The sequence below is a fragment of the Anser brachyrhynchus genome, assembly GCF_964034855.1.
Source record: "Anser brachyrhynchus genome assembly, chromosome: 3".
In the NCBI taxonomy this organism is placed as follows: Eukaryota; Metazoa; Chordata; class Aves; order Anseriformes; family Anatidae; genus Anser; species Anser brachyrhynchus.
In genome coordinates, this window is record NC_137696.1 from 38,292,734 (window position 1) to 38,312,460 (window position 19,727).

At 40.5% G+C, this 19,727-nt stretch overlaps 1 protein-coding gene across 1 annotated transcript in view; it reads left to right on the forward strand.

Annotated features, from left to right (window-relative positions):
• The window catches only part of ZNF318 (zinc finger protein 318), a 26,093-nt gene extending 6,480 nt beyond the window's left edge, over positions 1–19,613 (forward strand). The window contains exons 3-10 of the mRNA XM_080588419.1: positions 3,816–4,446; positions 5,574–6,998; positions 8,511–8,610; positions 9,369–9,655; positions 12,693–12,896; positions 13,372–13,471; positions 14,593–14,711; positions 15,150–19,613. Coding sequence (XP_080444545.1) covers positions 3,816–4,446; positions 5,574–6,998; positions 8,511–8,610; positions 9,369–9,655; positions 12,693–12,896; positions 13,372–13,471; positions 14,593–14,711; positions 15,150–18,578 — 6,295 coding nt within the window. The 3' untranslated portion in view covers positions 18,579–19,613. The remainder of the gene's footprint in view (positions 1–3,815; positions 4,447–5,573; positions 6,999–8,510; positions 8,611–9,368; positions 9,656–12,692; positions 12,897–13,371; positions 13,472–14,592; positions 14,712–15,149) is intronic.
• The last annotated feature ends 114 nt before the right edge of the window (positions 19,614–19,727 follow it).

Sequence of the window (19,727 nt, forward strand, 5' to 3'; positions counted from 1 at the left end):
CAGTACTGTCACTTTTACGCCTTTACCTCGATTCTTCTGAGGTCAGTGTTCAACTGGTAAGTCCCCTGTGCAGCCTGCAGTCTTCTGAACAAGATGAGTGCATATGCCTGGGGAGAGTACAGTGGTTGGAACGAGCAGGAAAAGGTATGTAGAAGAACTGTCACTGTACTGCTCTGGCAGATTAAGAACACGGTGGTGGTAGTGGGGTTGTCCCGTTGCTTCTTTTTCTTCAGTGAGGTTTTGTATATAACCTGTTTTGTGGTTATGCTTCACGGCTAGAAGTAACAGCACATACAGCAGAGTTTATTTTAACATTAGAGTGAAAATGACTGCTGCGAGGATCTTTACCTCTTTGATAGGTGAAGAACTTTTACTTTATCTCTGTGACTGGACAAAAATGGTAACAGGTAAAAAAGGCCAAAAAAAAGTTGGAACAGATCCCAGAGAAGACTGAATGACAAATGAATTGGGATGAGAATAAGGGATAGTGAGGCAATGTAGACCTCAGTTTTTAAGTGACTTTCCATATACCTTCAAGTATGCAAGAACTCCATGTGGTTAAGTGTACTTTTTGTTTCTTTTTGATTTTTTTCTTTGTCCAATCTGTTTGTGTTACCAGCACTTGTCTGAGTGGTACCTAATGTCCAGAAGCTTAAAGTGTCATCCCTTAGCTTTTCCTAAAACCTGTAGGTACTGCTTCTAACTTGCAGATTTCTTCACTGTTTACCGTTTTGGTTGTTTTAAAACACAGTTTGTAGTTGGTTTAGTTGTTAAGGATATTGTTTATCATGTATTTTTTCCTTCTGAGATGCTGCCCTGTTGCTGGGACACTTATTTTATATCTGTCATGGGGCTTTAAAGTGGCCCTTACTGTTAATCATTCAGTTTAATACTGGGCATGTCACATTCTTACTGGACACATGGTACATTCTCCTTCTCATTTTTAAAAGAGTGTTTTTTGAAGACTCTTTGGATTTTGAAGTAATTGGAACAAATAAATCTGAATTTAGTTATTCTCAGCTGGTTTTGGTAACTACTTAGAGACTTGAAGCAATCACTTCTACAAATTATTCTCTGTAATTTGCAGGATGTTGGGATGGTAGAAAGATTCATTAGCATAGAAAGGAAGTAAAATTCCAAAGGTTAGACATCAGGGTAAATTTCCCAAGGCGTGTGTCCATGTGCATGTCCATCCTGAAACATCTGTAAGAATTTGCCCCAGGTTTTTAAGGCAGCTGGCCTCCTGCATGTGTCTTAAGTAAGCTTGTTGAATGAAGCTGGTCTGTGACTTTGAGGTCGCTTGAGCAGTTTCTGTCTTCTACTTCAACGGATTAACCTTTCTTTTTGTCTCCAAGAATCTCACTTTATCAAAGTGAAGAATGTATCTTATCTCCCCTCGTCTTCCGTCTCTGTCAGTGTTTTTAAGATATTCTACTGCTATCTGAGCTGGCATAAGCTATACAGAGCATCCCACCAATTCTTTCATCTGGGGTTAATGCTAAAGATTAGACCTTATCACTGCTGAGACTAAGTCAGCGTTAAGCTGTGCTCTGAAATAGCAGATTTTGGCTTAATATCAAGAGTGACAGCTGGCTTGAGTATGAACAGCTCGTCTGACTTCCTATTCAAAGACTTTTAAGGTGGAGTCCTGTTGGTGGCTGACAGCAGAACACCACTGTTTATTTCTCTTTCTTTGTATACAAATAAATACATAAATATGCCAGAAAGCAAGCTTACCTTACACCGATTTTGCTTCTTTAAGGCATCATCTCTACATAGTCTGTGGTCTGTTTTCCTTCCCTGATTCTACACATTCCAGTAATTCATAGATTCTGTGGTGGGGAAGGAATTGAGATGGTCAGAGTGGTACCACCTTGTATTTCTCCTACAGTTGCAATACACTTAGTGGACAATGCTGACTAAAAAGCACCCAAGCCAGATAAGAGGGACATATCTCTGTTGGACTGTATTTACTGAAAACATATTTCAAAGAGGCACAGTTTCTGTAAGGCAAGTAATCCTTTTTCTCACACCTCTATTTAATCTTTAGGTTTTAAATCTGTCTTTACTATTCAGACTGTTTGGAACATCCTTCTAGTTAGAAGTGCAGTAGGTTTGCTGTTCCTTTCTTTCCAAAGTATGATTTAATATTCCTTCTGCCTTGTTGCTGCAGTCAGAGTGTTTGGCAAGCATGCATGCAAACTATTTTCACAAAAATCAGCTGAAGGTGTATGGTGAAATACATCTGTGACTTGACCAGCTGTGTTCATGCAGCCTGTATAGGTATAGCAGGCTCTCACGTAAAGTGATGGCGACACTGAAGACAGATATTTGCTATTAGAACCAGATAAATACTTTTATTAAGGCTGTGAACAGCAACACTTATGTATAAAACTTAATTACAGCTCCTTTGTAGATGTTTTGGTGTTTCTGGAAAGGGTGGAGATAGAGAGTTTGTTGGACATGAAAGAGGTTCCATCTAATACCACAGATACCAGTGTACGCCATATTTGCTAAGATGTGTGTTAGACCAGTAAAGCAGCTAACAACATATGAAATACTTTGCAGTGATGTAGGTAAGAGGTGAAGCGTAGTTTTGTGTTAATTTTGTTCTTAAATATGCATATGTAAACTATGACTATACTGAAGAAAAAGACCTTATCTGTTCATGTCAGTTATTTCTTAGTCTGGTGACTTTAAAAACTGGGGCTATAATTTATCTGCAGATTTTTATTTATTTTTTTAAGATGTCATCTGGCATGATTTTATTGGTCTCTTCTCAGATCTATCAAGGGACTTTTCTTAGTAGAAGCAGATGATTTTTGGGGATTCAGGCAATCATACATAGTTTATCTCAAGTTGATGTCTTGCTCACACAGACATTTTTCTAGGGTTTTTGTCTCACTGATTTCACTTAACAAGCACATTCACTTGGAGGATCTTGATAGATTTTTGAAGTATCTGAGAATAAAACCAGCAGTTGGTAACAAGTGCGTTTTGCTTCTGCCTGATCTGAATGACAGCACTAGCGAAGTTTTTAGGGGCTGAGGGAAAAGGGCTTGATTAAAACAGTAATCCTAGTTGGAAGTGTCTGTAGGAATAGGTCCAACAGAAGATACACCAAGAGATATAGCTAGCTATTCCAGTGTTGTGCTAGTTGCAAATCTACCGTGTACAATGCATGGGCTGGAACAAAGGTATGATACTAGTACATTTACTACCCCTCATTCATAGATATCTTATAAAAAACTGTGCTTGTTTTGGGGTAAAGCAGTCCATGTGATTGTGACAGTCCTGCCTACAGATCTGTTGCAACAGAAAATGTTGCCAGAATTTGTGGTCCTTTGCCACCGCTGAAGATAAAAAGAGAATCTGGTTGCATGTGCCAGTGTGAAACTGAATTACACCTTGAATAATTCATATGAAATGTGACCATGGCATCTTGCTGCGAGAGGTGAGGAAAGGGATTGTGGTCTGAAATATGATAGCAATGTTTTTTTTTTAAATGTGTAGTATTTCTCCTTCACAGAAATAAATCCATCCTATCAGTTTTTCAAGGCTCTCTTTCTGCAGTGTGAGTTGAATTGTTCGTGTCACTGTATTTGCAGGTGACTTCATAGGAAGGAAGTATATTACCATTAAAAACATCAACCCTCCCTCACCGCTGCCCCTTAAGTACATAAAATGTTGCTTCTGTTTAGCGATGGAGATGCTATTCTGAAACTTATTTGGAAATTTCTTGCTCTTGAGTAAGAATAAGACATAGTTGATTCTGACTCAAGCCCTTATGTTTGTTCTATGCTTCTCTTATACAGGGATGACATGGCTGATGGCCCTATATTCACTAGGGGTCTGTCATGCTCTCGAGGCCTTGAGAGATACCCGTCGCATGAAGACCAACCTTCAAGTCCCTTCATGAGACATGATGAAGACTACCGCAACCGCGATGTTTTTCTCCATCGTTCAGATTATAGTCCGCATTACGGTCGTCGAGAAGAGCTACCTCGTGGGTCTGACAGAGATGGTGACAAGCTCAGGAAATCCTCCTATCCATCAAGGCCAGAAGAGAGGGGACGAGAAATAAAGCGTCCGCGGTACGAAAAAGATGAGAAGATGCATGGTGTGAGTGGAGAGCATCAGGGTTTCTCATCGGGAACACGAAACTATCGCAGACGAAGCCGCAGCCGCAGTAGAAGCCCAAGCCCGTCGTACCTGAATGAAGAATTCCGAGAGCTTGACCGTGCCAGGAGGAAAAGAGAAGAAGAAGAACGTAGCAGAAACTTGAATCATGATGTTTCAGGCAGTGGTTATGTGATCCCAGGCTTGACTAACGCACTACAGACTTCTGAGCCTCGTTATACATACAGGCCTGAGGAAATACCATCCATGCCCAAAAAATCCATCTTGAAGAAACGAGTGGAGATGGAAGTAGAGTCTCCTATTCAGGTTTGATCATTGTCTGTCTGTCTCTACACTTCTACTTTCCAAAACAGTCACTTCCTGATACAGAATATTAGTTTTATTTCCAAAACAGAAGAGTCAAATCTTTATGTTTACTTGTCTTTGAGAGGACAGGCATCTTTTTGCAGGCCTGTATGATTTAGAATTGCATTGGAAACTTTAAATGGTGAAGGCAGTTAATCAGGGATCATATATCTATAAAATCTAAGGCAGAATGAAATGTCCTTGTTGAAATGCAGCCCAGCATGCCAAAATCTGGGCCAGCTTTATAGAAAAGCTGAGTTGTTTTGTACACAGACAGTCAGGACATTGATCGAAGCTCTCTGCCTGTCACAGTGCCTCTTTCTGTTTGTTTATAAACCTAGAGAACTGCCTGATGAATCCTCAGTATCTCTGGCAAAGGTGTTTACCTTTGAGTTTCCTTATTTTTTCTCTTTAGACTGTAGGCTGATATTAAGCCTATTTAATTTGTACCCGAGCTATACCTATTGAATCTCAAAATTAGAGCAATGGAAAGGCATGCAGGTGGGACCGCTGTGATAAATTAACCATTTTCTTTTCTCATGTTTTAGCACATCACTTTTGATCTGCTTGTTATACTGATCTATTTTGGTTTGATGGTGGCATATTTATATCAGGAGGTCCTCCAATACTGAGGATCCCATTCTATACCTGTTAATGGAAATCCTATTTAATTTGGTATCAATTACACATATCTGAAGAAGTGGTTAGGAACAACCCCAGTACAATTACTCTCACCTGTCTGAAGGTGTAATATACTATTTGTGACGAAACTCAAAGCATAGCTGAATTTATGTCATGGCATTTCAACTTAGAAGTTTTGGTTCTGAAGCTTGCCAAAAAGTTAATAAAATGTAGTTGTAATTTTGTGTGTTCTCTGAGATAAGCTTTCATTGCTGGACATGACATTCCAGAACCACTAGACAATTTTTTTTGTGATCTTCTCTATTCTCATTCAACTGTGTATTGTCTTTTCTAACCCTTCTCTTCAACAGTGAACTTGAGGAGAAATTGTCACATTCCTTTGTTCTGCAAGGTGAATAGTCCCCTCAGAGGGTGCTGTAGTAAATAATAACTTCTCTGTCTTTCAGCCTGAGGGCTTTTCTAGCAGCCCTGCTCCCAGCAAGGATCTTCCTCTTCTTTCTAGTCATTCGTCTTTGCCCCAGAGCAACAGCACAGCTCCTTTTTCCTCTGAAGTGGAGAACTTTCTCAAACGGTTTAACAAAGACTCTGTTGTGGAGTCTGCAAACAAGGAATTGCGTGACGGTTTATATGAGTGGAGCCCACTTTCTGGAGCTCCCAAAGATGCTTTCACATTTGAAGAGAAGTTTGGAAGCTTCTTAAGTCACAAGGAGAAAATAGAAGCCAAATCAGAACCTGCTGATCGCCACACAGACTTCTTGCTGCCTCATGAGAGGGCCAGTCAGGATGGCAGTGGTTTCTCCCGAATTTTGGGCATGATGGCTGATTCTGTCAGTGCTCAGGAGAAGAGGAGGCGTAGTTTTCCTGACATTGAAGATGAAGAGAAATTTCTTTATGGTGATGAGGATGAAGACATCAAAACTGAATCTCTCCCTGTTCAGAAGCCCCCAGTGAGTTGTGGCAATGAGATAATAAGCCAGAAAGTGAGCCCACCTCCTACTCCTGCTCCAGCTGTCAAGCTGGATCCTTTAGAAGAGCCTAATGCTGAGTACGCAAAGATCCACGACTTACTCAAAACCATTGGACTTGATATTGGCGTTGCTGAAATTGGAAAACTGGCTGTCCGCACTCAGGAACGCCTTCATGGCAAAAAGTTGGCATCTCGTTCTCCTGACCGCCGCTCTGCAGATCTTCGCAGACTGGACCACTGGGACTTGCGTCGCAGCAGAAGCGACACTCGGTCTCCAGAGTCAGGCCAGCAGCGCTCAGCGTCACCTGCCATCTCTTTCCAGCAGTCTAAAGATGCATCCTCTCTTCAGAAATCAGAGTATGCTAAGAACAAGCCAGTGGGACAGGACATGCCTCCATGCGCACCAGAACAGCCTCTTCCTCCTGTTTCTCTCATTCCCTCAGTTCCACCAGCTCCCGCTAATTTGCCACCTACACCTACTTCTGTTTCCCAATACCAAATTCCCAACTATTCCCAGTTCACTGCCACTCAGATGCCCCAAAACTATCCACCTCCCACAATGGCTCCTCCGGGGTATGATGCATACGGGCATTATATGGCTTATGCAGCCCCAGGCTGGCCCATGTACCCCCCTACCCAGCAGCCTAATCCTACGCTGCCAGAGGCTCACGGGCTTCTTACTATGGCCATGTCAGCAAACCCCACGCGTCCCAACCTCCGGGTGATTGAGACGGTCTCTATGGGAAAGAATGTCCCTGATTTGAAAAGAGATGGTTCTGTGCTTGTTCATGTCCCTACCACTCCTGCTCATTCCAAAGTGCCCCTTCGTCTGTCTTCACACAATCTGAAAAGTACTACCGAAAAGATGTCAGATGAAAAAAATCGGGCAGCTCAGAAGCAGAAGGTATGTCATCTAGTCTAATATATTAAAATATGTCAGGCTGCTTGCTTACTGGGGTAAAAGCTTTTCCTCTTTAGATGCACTTTTTTTTTTCCTCCTGAGTCGTTCCAGTTTAAAGGCAGTTAAACTATATTTGCTTTTGCTAAAGATTTCCAGGCATTTGTCTGTTTACTCTGTAACAATTTTAAAAATAGATGCAAAATCCCCATAGTAGCACACCTATAGGTTACAGCTCTGATACACACTGGTAGCTTGCCTGTGTGTCTTGGTACAACTTCTGGGGCTCTGTCTGTGATAACAGAGTTCTTTGGCTTGGGTTTAGTCCAGTTTTTTACTGGGGTGGCTTGGAGTATAAAAGCTTGCATGCTCCTATGCTGGCAAAAGACCCCAAATGACAGAACGATGGTTTGCTGATTAAAAATAATCATCGTCATCATCATCTTGTGCTATTCAAGAAGTGGCCTAACTGTGTTGGTGGAACATCTTCCCCTGGTATATACAGTGATTACTGCAGGCACGATCTAAGGATCCTGCCAACATTTACATTGCTATAATAGTAGTGATCCTCTAGTGAAGACAAGGCCTTGGATCGTTTCTAGCTTGTTCATGGGAGGAGTCAGTTGTAAGCTTTGGGAGCATTGTGAAGGTAAACAAAATTGGGATTTGTCTCTTGAAAAATGATGTTGGGAAGGAAACTGAAGGAACTTTTCAGGTTTTATTTTAGCATACTGCCTGGTTTCCTTTGGTAAGAATGGATGCAAACAGGTGAAAATTGGGTGTGTGAGCTCCTCCTACTAGTCTTTACCTTACTGAGCAAGAAACAAACTTCATCCAGGTGTTTAATTTCAGACACTTATGCCTGCAAAATACATCTGGTGGTACAGTTAAGATCAGGTTGAGGCAGAAGCCTGAGAGATAGCTAAAATTGAACAGAGTCAAAGCAGAAGGCAAGGTGAAGGGCTGTGAAGTCTTTTGTCAGTGATGGAATATACGAGCTGTAGAGATGCTGCGTGAGTTTTGAATAGCGGTTTAACACTGGTCTTGCTGAGCCCTGTAAGAAGGTAATCAGCTGAGTCTGAGTGCTGTTGGAAAAACAAAAGAGCATTGGAGAAATACGCTAGCCAAATTACCACATTTAGAAAGGAGGTGGCATAGCCTGCTAACACATTAGAATGAGAAATGTTTTCTGTCTTACCAGTGGCTGAATTACAAAACTCAGAACTACAGTTTCTACGGTGGTTCTTGCTAGTGGCAGCAACAGTGCTATTAAGTTGGTCTGTCTGAATCAGGGCAAGAAAAAACACCTTCATACACAGTTGAAGCATGGGCATAGATAAAGTTACCTACAGATGCAAATCAAGAGAACTATTTGTTGTATTACAAACACGGGAACATTCTGAGAACAGTGAGCAGTGTTCTGTGACTGGCACACTGAGGTCTTGCTGTCATTTTTGCAAGAGTGATTAACTTGTGTTGGGAAGAGAAGAAAATCCAGTCCTCTTGCAATCTGTTTAGGTGATAGAAGAGAGAGAAAAACTGAAGAATGAACGAGAAGCACGGCAAAAGAAGCTCTATTATCTCAAGACTGAATTGGACAGGCTTCGTAAACAGCAAGGTACAGCAAGTCTACCCTCCATTTGTTTTTCTACCAGCATTTTTTTTCTTCCTGCTAGGAGAAGCGAAGACCAAAATATATAGGCTATAATTTGTAACTAATATTTTCATACTCTTGGCAGTGCAGAATTCTTGAGAAAGCAATGACCTAATTAATGTATTAAAATTAATGATGTCAAAATTTGACTGTTACACTGAAGCATGCAGTTGCTCTTGCATCTTCTTCAGCAGCTTGATAGGTTAAAAGACTTGCAGTTTGTGCGTTTTAGCGCTTTTTTAGAAGAAGTGAGAAGTAGCAACTGAAGACATGTGAGCATGTCTTTCAATTTTTTATGAATCTTATTTGGAGAAGGAAAAGTCCTCTCTGTACAGAGTGAGCTTATATTATTTTAAAACATTTGATCCAAGTAAATAATAATTTTCACCTCTGGAAAATGATCTTTTCAGGTTATAATGTACGATTAACTTCGAAAACATGTTTGCTTCTTTGGTCAAGCAGCGAAATAGTAATTAAATTGATCCTCTCTCTTGAGGATTATGGTGCCTCTGTTAGGGGTGTATATAAAGACAACCCTTATAGAGCTGGATTTTGCCGATTTAGTGATGCTGTACCTAAGAGTCAGTTCCACCTTCACAAAGGTCAACATTTAACTGTAGTATTTTGCGTTGGTATTTTACTTGTTGCTGGAATAGTCATACAGATCTTGAGACAATTTTCTTGTTACATTGCCAACTATTCTACTTCCTTGACTGGTTTAGGAGAGATGTTGAGGAAGAAACGTCGTGAGAAAGATGGACACAAAGACCCCTTGTTGGTTGAGGTGAACAGACTGCAAGAGAATATTATGAAGGAGATTTCAGAGCTCCATAAAGAATCTGATGCAGCTGAGAAGAAGCAGTCTGAGCTTGACAAAGTAGCACAGATCCTGGGGATTAACATATTTGAAAAACCCCGGAAACCATCTGTGGAAACCAAAGATTCCTCAGAAAAGAACAGCAAGTCAGAAAATGCAAAAGGTGTGGAGAAGGCATCTTCCTCCAATAAGGTAAAATCTTCTGGCTTGTATGCTAATAATTTTCCCACTAAGAGAAGAGGGCAGTGGTGAAACAGCTGCTCCCAAACATTTAATAGAAGGTTCATTTGATGTCATTTGTTACCACATCTCATATTCTGATTTTGATTGTGTATGCAGGTGAGAGTAAATGTATCACTCTTTATAATTTCTCTCAAGAGTTTGTGCAGTTCGGTACCACATACTGTTTTTGCTCTTGGTTTTGCTGAGGTGTTGGTTGGATTGAACAGTAGCGTAAGTGTTCGCAGCTGTTAGGTCTCAACTCCATACCAGGAGGACAGATTCGTTCTCTACAACATTTCTGGCATGGCCTGCCAGGAAGGAATATTTGTCTGAGCGCTCTGCAAGTTTGGAGCATGTTAGTCTTCTCACCAGGTGATGATATTAACAAATCAGGGCAAGACTTAAATATGATTGTCGTCTTAACATGATTATTACATACGTGCTATAAGTTTTTCTTACGAAATGTCAGTATGTATCATTATGGTCTCTCTGACGTGGTCTCTGAGAGGTTAACAGACAAGAAAAAACTTAACATGTTCCAGAAAGTTTTTACTCTGAAAGTAGGGTATGATGTTAGTAGCATCTGAAAGGTTATGTGTGCGTTCAGGAGATTAATGATGTCGCTTTTCTATATATACTTAATTATGTAACTGGTATGGATGATGGGAGATGACAGATGCTTTTTGTGTAGGCCTGACCTTACTGTGTATTTTTTGTGGAGGTGAAAGTGTTAGTAGGGTAAGAGGTGACTCCTACAAGGCAACTCAGATCTGTGAACCCTGGAAACTTTTCCTTATGCTTCATCATGGTCTGGTTCAGGGAACTCATTAGATGCCTTTTATTTTAAGGCTTCTTTTGTGTTTTTTTTTTTTTGTTTGTTTGTTTCTTGAAACATCACCAGTGTCCAGTATCCACTTATCTTTACAAATTATTTGCATCAGACGTCACATGGTAAAACTAAAGTAGACAAGAATGTCTGTTAAATCCTACATTGCGTTAAGTTACATTGTTTTCTTTTCTTGAGATATGGCATGTGTGAATGTATCCTACATTATTTTAACTTACATTGTTTGTGTTGTCTGAACCCATAATGACCTGATCCTTCTTCGTAGTTCCTTATTTTAACATGGAGAATTCTCAGTTCTGATCAAGAACACATAATATTTTCAGATATCTGCAGGCACATAGGACACTGCCCTGAGTCTCTAAGATTCACCTTGTCATTCTGATTGTTAACTTATATTTTAGTGGAAAAAAAAGAAGGTGTGGGCCTTTGGACACTGTGGTCAGTTTACTTGGCCAACCTAAGGGCAAAAACATTTATGCCTTTCTGCATCTTTGCAAGCTACCTTTTGGTCCCTTGCTGCCCAGCTTGTGTTTGTCTATTGTAGTTACAAAGTGCAAAGGTAAAGCTAGCCTAGTTGTACCAAACTACATCTGAGTTTTATCTCAAGTTTCTGTTGATGTGGAGGTGATATTCTGTGATCTGGAAGCTGCTTATTTTTTTGCTGAATGTGGAAGCACAAACGGGTTAGAGTTGGCTGTCACTCATCCATTTGAGAAGCATTGTTTTTAAAGTTCTGCTTGAGGTAGTATTTTATAGGGTATACTGGGTGGATGTATGTACGTAAATAACATAAAAGAAAACACTTTTCAGACATCATGAACATCCTTCCATGCATTTCCTGCAGATCATAAGTTGATCTTCTCATTGTTTAAGAAAATGTAAGCTTTGCTAAGTTCCTGCAGACAGAATATTTGCAAATATTCACTGGGTCACTTCCTACTCTGCTACCAACAGCTAGATTGTACTGGCACGTGTATACCTATGGGGCACATAGTGGCATGGATGTGTCTTCATTGTTTGATTTACAGTGTATGTTTCATGAAATATTATTAAAAGGAGAGAATCTAGTAAGGCAGATGTTATTTAACGATTATAAATCTGCTTAAGTAAATTTGTTTGACACCGATACTGAATAACTTGGAAATTATACAACTAATTTGGGCCTGCTAAGTTCTGGAAAAATGCTGTTCTTTCCAGACTGCTATGCAGATTAGAAATAATAACATGATGAGCTTTCAGCCATTGAGAATGTCAATCAAAACTCAAAATACACCGATTACTTTCCAGTGATATTATAATATAAATTAACAGGGCTCATTCATTGCCTATATCAGGGATTATTTATTTTGCTATTCTGCAATGTTATTGTACGGGGATTATTTGTTTTGCTACTCTGCAATGTTACTGTACGGGGATTATTTGTTTTGCTATTCTGCAATGTTAGCATACATCAAGATTCTGAGCAAAATGTATTGATTTTGGCTAGAGTCCTGAAACGTCTGTGTATCGCTGTATGGCGTCTTTCTGTACAAATCAATGCAAGTGTAAGTATCACACGCTTAAATCACAAGATGCTTCACCATATATGCATAGGTAATTAACAAAACACCATCTTTTTATTATGGTTAAGCAATGGGTTTTCTGGAGAATTCAGGCACTCTCAAATAGTCTGATAAAGCTGATGGCGTTAAATGCTTCTAGTCAACTAACTCTTACTTCCTTTTTCATTCTGCTTTCATCCAAGCTACTTTTACAGTAACTTCTGAGCGTTTATAGGGGAATTTCTAAGTGCCTTTAGGTGTTCTGGGCACTGTTTGGCTAGTATGGTGTATTGGAACTATTGAAATTTTTATGTGAAAGTCATGAAGTGGGAAGGGTGCATGCCATAGGGGATTTGTTCATTTGGTTCCTCGATTGCCTACAACCATCCAGCCATTACATCTGGGAGCCTTACTGGAAGCTCTTCACTGTGGCCTCGCAGCGTCTTAGTCGGCAATACCAGCTCTCTGAAACAATGGAATTAGCCTGGGCGCTGAAAAGCAGGTGATATATACTTTTTTTTTTGTGCGTGTGGCTTCTGCTGGAGGCAGGTTCTGAGTTCCAGAGCGTTCTGTCTGTCCTGCCTTGTCTTAGAGAAGTGTTTCCTTTTGTTCAATCTAGGAATCAAAACCAGCTAATGAAAAGTCCAGAGGTAGAAGCCCGAAGCCAGCAGAATCCTCTACACAGTCCTCCAAACATCCTTTCCAGTTGGCCAATATTTATGAATATTATGATGCAGGGAACCACTGGTGCAAAGACTGCAATACCATCTGCGGAACCATGTTTGACTTTTTCACACACATGCATAATAAGAAACACAGACAGGTATGTGGCAGGCTTCCTTCACTAAGTGCATTTCATATCGCTATAAATATTAACACTAAAACATACATCACAGAGCTACGTTTTACAAGAGAATCTGAATTAACGAACCCAAGAAGCTGCTTATTAAATTCTTTTACCCTAATGTTGGACTCGAGCAGTTTGTACAGTTACCGGTGTGTTCCGACTAATGTAAACGGGGCTTATGTTCAGTTCACATGGGACCTAGTGTTTGATATTTGTGTTTCGTGTTTGCCTGTCCTTTGATATCATTTACATTTTACCCTTTTCACAGGTTATTTTCTCATAATAAATTGCAGAATGGGAGGGGAAAGAGGAAAACATAGTTCCTATAAATAATTGCACGTTGATTTTAATATTCGGTGTTCTGAAAGGATGTTAAAAAGGAAAAAGACAAGTGTAGTTGCCGTGCTAGTGTAATATATGAGCCTGTATACCTCTGTCACTGTGCAAATAGACCCTGGATCCTTACAACAGACCTTGGGCTTCGAAGACCCAGAGTGAGACCAAACAAGACTCCATAAAACGCATCGATAAGATAACTGTTCCTGCCAAAGGTATGTTATTTTTTTAAAAAACTTGGGTTTCTTCTCCCTTAGCCCTCCAGCAGGTTCCAGTGACTCAGAGAAAGGAATTTCAAAACGTTATTTCAAAACTTTACCTAGTTACAGGAGCACATATAGATACTGTATTCTTAGGTCAATGGCAGATCATTTGATTTTCTTGTGAAAAAAGTCATGGAGCAAGAGTATAGGAAAACATAGAAGAGGTTCCTTCTTTTCTCTTTAGGATTTAGTCTTTATTTTGAATACTGGGTGACTTTTTTCCAGTGTAGTTCTGAAGTGATTTTTGCTAACATTAGAATTTGGTTCAGAATATGACCACAAAGGCTTGCTGTGTTTGAGCAGATCTTGTGGAATACTCCACACAGTCTTGTAACAGACTCTTCGATTCAGTACATTTTGTGTAAAGGTGTCTCTGAAGAATTACTGATGAGTGTTTGGTGCAGTGTGAGTACAGAGAATGTGAAAAAGCAATATGGAAGGGGCTGTAAGTCATTTGTAAATTCATATAGGATTTAAAATCTGACTCAATGCAAATCAATGATTTACATTCAGTCAATGAATGATTAAATAGGCCTGCTGGTGATCAATCTCAGTTTGTTTATGTTACCTAGTTTTAGTAGTGTCTGCCCGAGAGAGGATCTGCAGTGTGTTAGATAACTGCAGCAGGTTCTGTAGGCCCAGGGGTGCAGTCTTGCTGAACTGCAGTGGAAATGCTTGTGTTCTTTTTATAAGCCAGGTGTTTAGAATTTGAGCAGACTACACCACAAAGATGGTAAATAGATAAATACTGTAGGAAGTATTAACTTATTTGGATAGAGGGTAGCTTTGAAGAGCTATGAAGAGCTATAGCTATAGAGGATAGCTATATGAAGAGCACTAAAATAATTTTTTGAATCATACTAATCAAGCTTCTTCACTTTACGTGATTGTTCCTGGTAGTGGTGTTTACCATACTGTAAGTGTAGGGAGAGCACCATTATCTGCTTCAAAAGTGTGAACAGGAACATTGCTGGAGGTTTTGCTGTTATTCTTTGATATGTTTATTTGGCTCTGTTAAGAACTTGGCATCTTTGAAATTTTGTTTCTCTGATTGTTTTCTTCGGCCTTTCCAGGCTCTGAGTTTCTGATTCCCATCACTGGATATTATTGCCAGCTCTGTCATGAATTTTTTGGAGATCAAATCTCAGCAGAGCAGCATGTGAAAAGTCATCCCCACAATGAGAAATACAAGGTTCGTAACTGATGTACCAGGAGTGTGTCATTTCTTTTGTTAGCTTCTATTTGCTCTGTCTTCTTTTCCTGAAGAATTACATTTGACTTGATGTGTATGTATTTGGTTACCTTCACTATATTGTACTGAACAAACTGAGCGGAACTTCCCACTACATAGAGACTAATCTTTCATCCACATGAGGTTAAATTGCGTTCAAGTCCCAGTGTTGATTTTCACTCTTAAGTAGAGTGACAGCTCTGCTGCAAGCCACCACTCAGTTCGCATTAAACTACAGAATGTGGAGTTTGTAGCATCTCGTTTTTTTGGTAGGAAGAAATTCTCTGCTCTCTCAGTGTTGAGATGGCACTTATGTAACAAGGCAAAACTGTAACAGAGCTGAATTGATTTATTTTCTCCTGGAACCAGTTGCTAAAATTGTGCCATTTATTTCCACAGAAATACATAGATGAAAACCCACTCTATGAAGAGAGGAGAAATCTAGACCGTCAGGCTGGATTGGCTGTAGTTCTGGAAACAGAGCGCAGGCGGCAGAGTGAGCTGAAGCGGAAACTGGTCGAGAAACAGAAAGAAGAGAAGGATGAGAAGAAACCAAAAATAATAAAGAAAGAGGAAACAAAGAACATCCCGGAGCTTGGAGAAGGGGCAAATGAAACTCAAGGCAAAATAGATTCTTCTGGGCGAAAAATGGGTATCAAGCTTAAGCTGAAGAAGGAAGAGAAGGAGGAGAAAAAAGAAGAAAAGAAAGAGGAACCTAAAAAGGAATCAAGTCAGATGTCCTTTGGGAAATTCAGCTGGAAAAAGACTGAGAGGGGGGAGGATAAAGGCCTAGGAGTAGCTATTCCGAAGGAGGAGGGTGTGGAAGGAATCAAAGAGGAGAATAAATGTCAGTCTGGGAAACTCCATGCCAAGCCCATCGAAATCAAGCTGTCTGGGAAAACTGTTATCCCACACACTAGCCCATGGACACCAGTTGTTTCCACATCAACCCAAGCAAAAATTCTACCCAATCTTCCAGTCCCCACCATGATTTTCAGGAAATCTACTACTGCAACAGTTAGTAAACCACCACCTTTGAACACCTTTTTATCCATAAAATCCTCTGGAGCTACCACCAAGCCACTGCCTGTGGTAAAAGAAACCAATACAGATCTTGTGCTGCCTCCCGATATCATCTCAAAAGCTTTTGGAGGAGAGGAGGTAATTTTAAAGGGGTCGGAGGAGGATTTGAAAGCAGCAGAGAAAAATGAATCTTCTCAGACTTCTGATATACCACCTCACCCACCCCTTCCACCCGCAGTCCAGCAGGCAGCTGTCATCCTTGCAGATGAAGTAGCTCCAGGTGTGTCTGAAAGTGAGCAGACAATGCTGGCAATGCTCGTGAGGCCCCCTCCGCCACCACCACCTTCAACTGCTTTTAGTGAACAGGCGAAAAAGGTAGAGAAACGAAACTCTTGCCTGGCCACAGCCAATGCTAAAGATCTCTATGATATTTTCTACAGTAGTGGTGGAAAGGGTTCAGCTGACAGCAAGCTTGCAAGTTCTGCGCTTCCAAATGGAGAAAACTCTAACCTTGCAAAACCAGCAGATTTGCCTGCAAACCCTAGAGCAAGTAATAGCTCATCCTCCTTTAAAGAGGATCAGAATGTGGCTACTGAAGTTAGCCAGGTCCTCTCAGCTAAGAGAGGCTCAGAAATGGAGAAAACGGTTACTCAGCAAACTTCAGTACCTCATTCTGAAATGAGCACTGACATTGAAAATGGCATTCAGAAGGACCGAGGTCAAAAATTCCAGACTCTTTCAGCAGACGTTCAGACTAAGTCGAAAGAGGAGGATTCTTGGCAGTGTAACACTCAAGTAGCGGGCAGTTGGGTTCTTGGTGAGAATCCGGCTGAAATGAACAAGAAGACACTTCAGCCTGAGCTGTCGGAAAGGTCAGTCACAGAATTGCCAGAAACAAAAACTGCTTCTGGTGTCCAGATGCCTGCAGAAATGGGACTTGTGGATGTAGCAAGCAGAGAGCAAGAAGGCAGGCAGGAATTCTGTGATCTGCAGAAAACGGAAGTCCAAGGAAAAGTTGGACAGGATGACACAAATAAAACTGCAGTTACTAAGACAAATGTTCCTGGCACTCTAGAGAAATATGAAGAGATGAAAGAAGTAAATGCAGTAAAGCCTGAGCTTAGCTTAGAACACCCAAAGACTTTATTACCTGAAACACGGAATGAAATTCAAACTTTGGGAAATTCCCATTTGGTAGAGGAAAAATTAAGTGATAGCAGTAGAACTGCTTCAAAAACTGATAGTCCACAGTTGCTCTGTGGTTCTCAAAACACTTCAAAAGAAAATGTTTTAGTAGCAGTAATGACAGAGCAGAATTCTACTGATACCCCCTTAAAAGATGCAAAATTGAACAGTGTAGCTTTGGAAGTACCTCAGCCAGGAGTCCATGGTGAAACTCCTCGGATTTCAGAAACCCAAAATAAGATTTTGGAATTGACAAGAAGTCCTGGTGAATGTGACACTTCCAGAACCAGTAATGGAGAAGAACAGGTCATGACAACCAGTTCTTGTTCTGAAAGTGGTTGGGAACTATCCAGTACTCCAAATATAGAAATGAAAAGTGGTTCTGATAAAATTTGTGCTTCAGAATTCACAGAGATACAGCCAGAGACATGTCTCACCGACACAGAAACTAGAAATAGCACATCAGAAGCACAAGAAAAGATAAGACCCGAACCTTCAGGCCGTGCAGTATTACATAACCAAACCCAAAGGCAAGGGGTTGCATGGTTAGTCAACGCCTGCTCAGCAAACATTGTTGAACTTAGATCCAGTGTAGAATTAGTAGTTGAAGTTGAAAAAAAATCATTAGGACACACTGGATCTGATGTAATCTTAGATGATATTTTTGCTAAGAGAGATGCAAAAGAAGTAGGGACTGCAGGATTTTCTAGGACTTGCTCTGATCTTGTCCAAGAGTCAGCAGTTGCTTTATCAGCAGATGTGTGTGTGGGGCATCTTTCAGAAGAAGCTGTCCACTCCCTAGAAAAAAAGTGTGAGGTTGTAAGAACCTCAGCAGCCAACAGTGACTTCCGTCTGAATACTGCTCATTCAGGATTTAAAACTGAGCAATCTGAAAGTCTCTCTCCAAATGTTAGTGTGGATCACAAGAAAGATTCCTTGAGATCAGAAAATGTGAAACGCAATGAGACTCTGTCTGAGAAGGCAGAGCTCGAGGTCAAAAGCACTGATACCAATTTGGCAAATACTAAGGGAAAGTGTGAACACCTCAGTATCCTTTCAGCAGGACTTTTACATAAGAATATGGAAGAAGTCTCAAAACTAGAAGCTGTTGCATCCATTAGGCTGGAGTCCAGCAAAGTTAGCAAGGCGGACATTGGAAAACCAGTGGATGAAACAGAAATTACTGATGTTGCTGCATTGACTTCAGGTACTCGGGAAGATAAACTTTGCACCCAAGTTTCTCAAACAGCTGTGTCGCAGCGCGGATTGCAGTCCTCAAACAGCGACAGTACAGAAGTGGGCATGCCAGTTCTAGAAATGCAGGGCATTTCTCCTGTGTCTGAGATCCTTCTGCAAGCGGAGGAGAGCAAAGGTGGTGCTGCTGAAATGCCATCACTGAGCTGTGATGGAGGCAGCACAGAAAGTCAGGCATCTGGGTGTGTGGAAACTTTCCTTCCTGGGCTCAAAGAAACACGCGGAAAGAATGGTGGCTCGGGAGGCAAAGGAGTCTGCACTATCCAGACCAAGAAGACTGAGCAAACAGAAACTGCTGACAGTAGTTTGGAAGCTACAACAAATTCAGGAATCGCTGAAAGCGTAGCAGAAAGCCCAGTGGGTTGAAGTGAACCCAGCCAGCCCCAATATTTGTGGAGCCAGAGCTGGGATTATGTATATGGTTTTTTTGTTTGTTTTGTTCCAGTTGAGGGTTTTGGGTGCATTTTGCATCCTGTGGTAGGACTTGACTAAAGTGAAACTTCAGTCACCAGAAACCAGACACATACTTTATTCTGTACATAATTAATTGTGTAAAATGTTTTTCATGTGAATTTTTTGCCAATTTCTTTTCTACACTCTGCTATTAAAATGGAATATCTCGTTTATAATGCGTGCGTCTTTGTTGTTTATTTTGGGGGCTTTTATTCTTTGATCATTCTTCGATGATTTCCAGCTCACCCTTTTTCTGTCAGTAGCATTGCGAGTAGCCCAACCTCTGGGACAAGCTCAAGAGCAGCAATTTAGAACTTGAGGAAATGGAGACTTGCAGAAGAGCTAAAACTGAAAATTTCTTTAAACTGTAATGCATGGTTTTGTTTACTTTTTTTGTTTGAAATGCAAGAAATGTGATTCGAGTTGATTTTTTTGTTTATCTGTCCTTGTGATTTGTAATTACTGTTATATTACATCTGTACTTAAGCTGTTTCATTGTATTGTATAAGCACGTGTTTGGATGCCACATCAGTAAGCAAGGGGAGAAAATCTGTCCGACTGGCTTTTGGAGAAGAAGACTAATCGGTAAGGCTCTGTGGCCTGACACCTGGACCAGACATATTGAGGTCACTTACATGATTTGAAATGGGCTTTCTTTCATTGTATTGTGATCCAGTAACTATTTGTGTTAAATCATTTAGCAGCAGCTGACCAGCTCTGAAGAAGCAGAAGATCAGAACCCTGGTGTCAGGAATTGGACTCGCTTCATGTGATAGAGACACATGCATGCCTACCCTGAATGGTCCTAGTGCTATCAAAAGCTCTAGAGTGATGGTTCTCATTTGTATAGCTTGTTAAAGACTAAAGTATTAAATGTGTTTGCTTGGATAAATATAACATTTTTATTTGTAAATTGTTTAAAAAATAAACATATGGTGGTGAACAAGACTTTCTTCTTGATTTTCTTTTTTTAACTCTAGGAAAGAGTTTTATTTCAAGTAGTTTCTACCTCCTGTAGTAGCTGATAAAATTGAGAAACTGTAGACAATGAAGATATTCAGC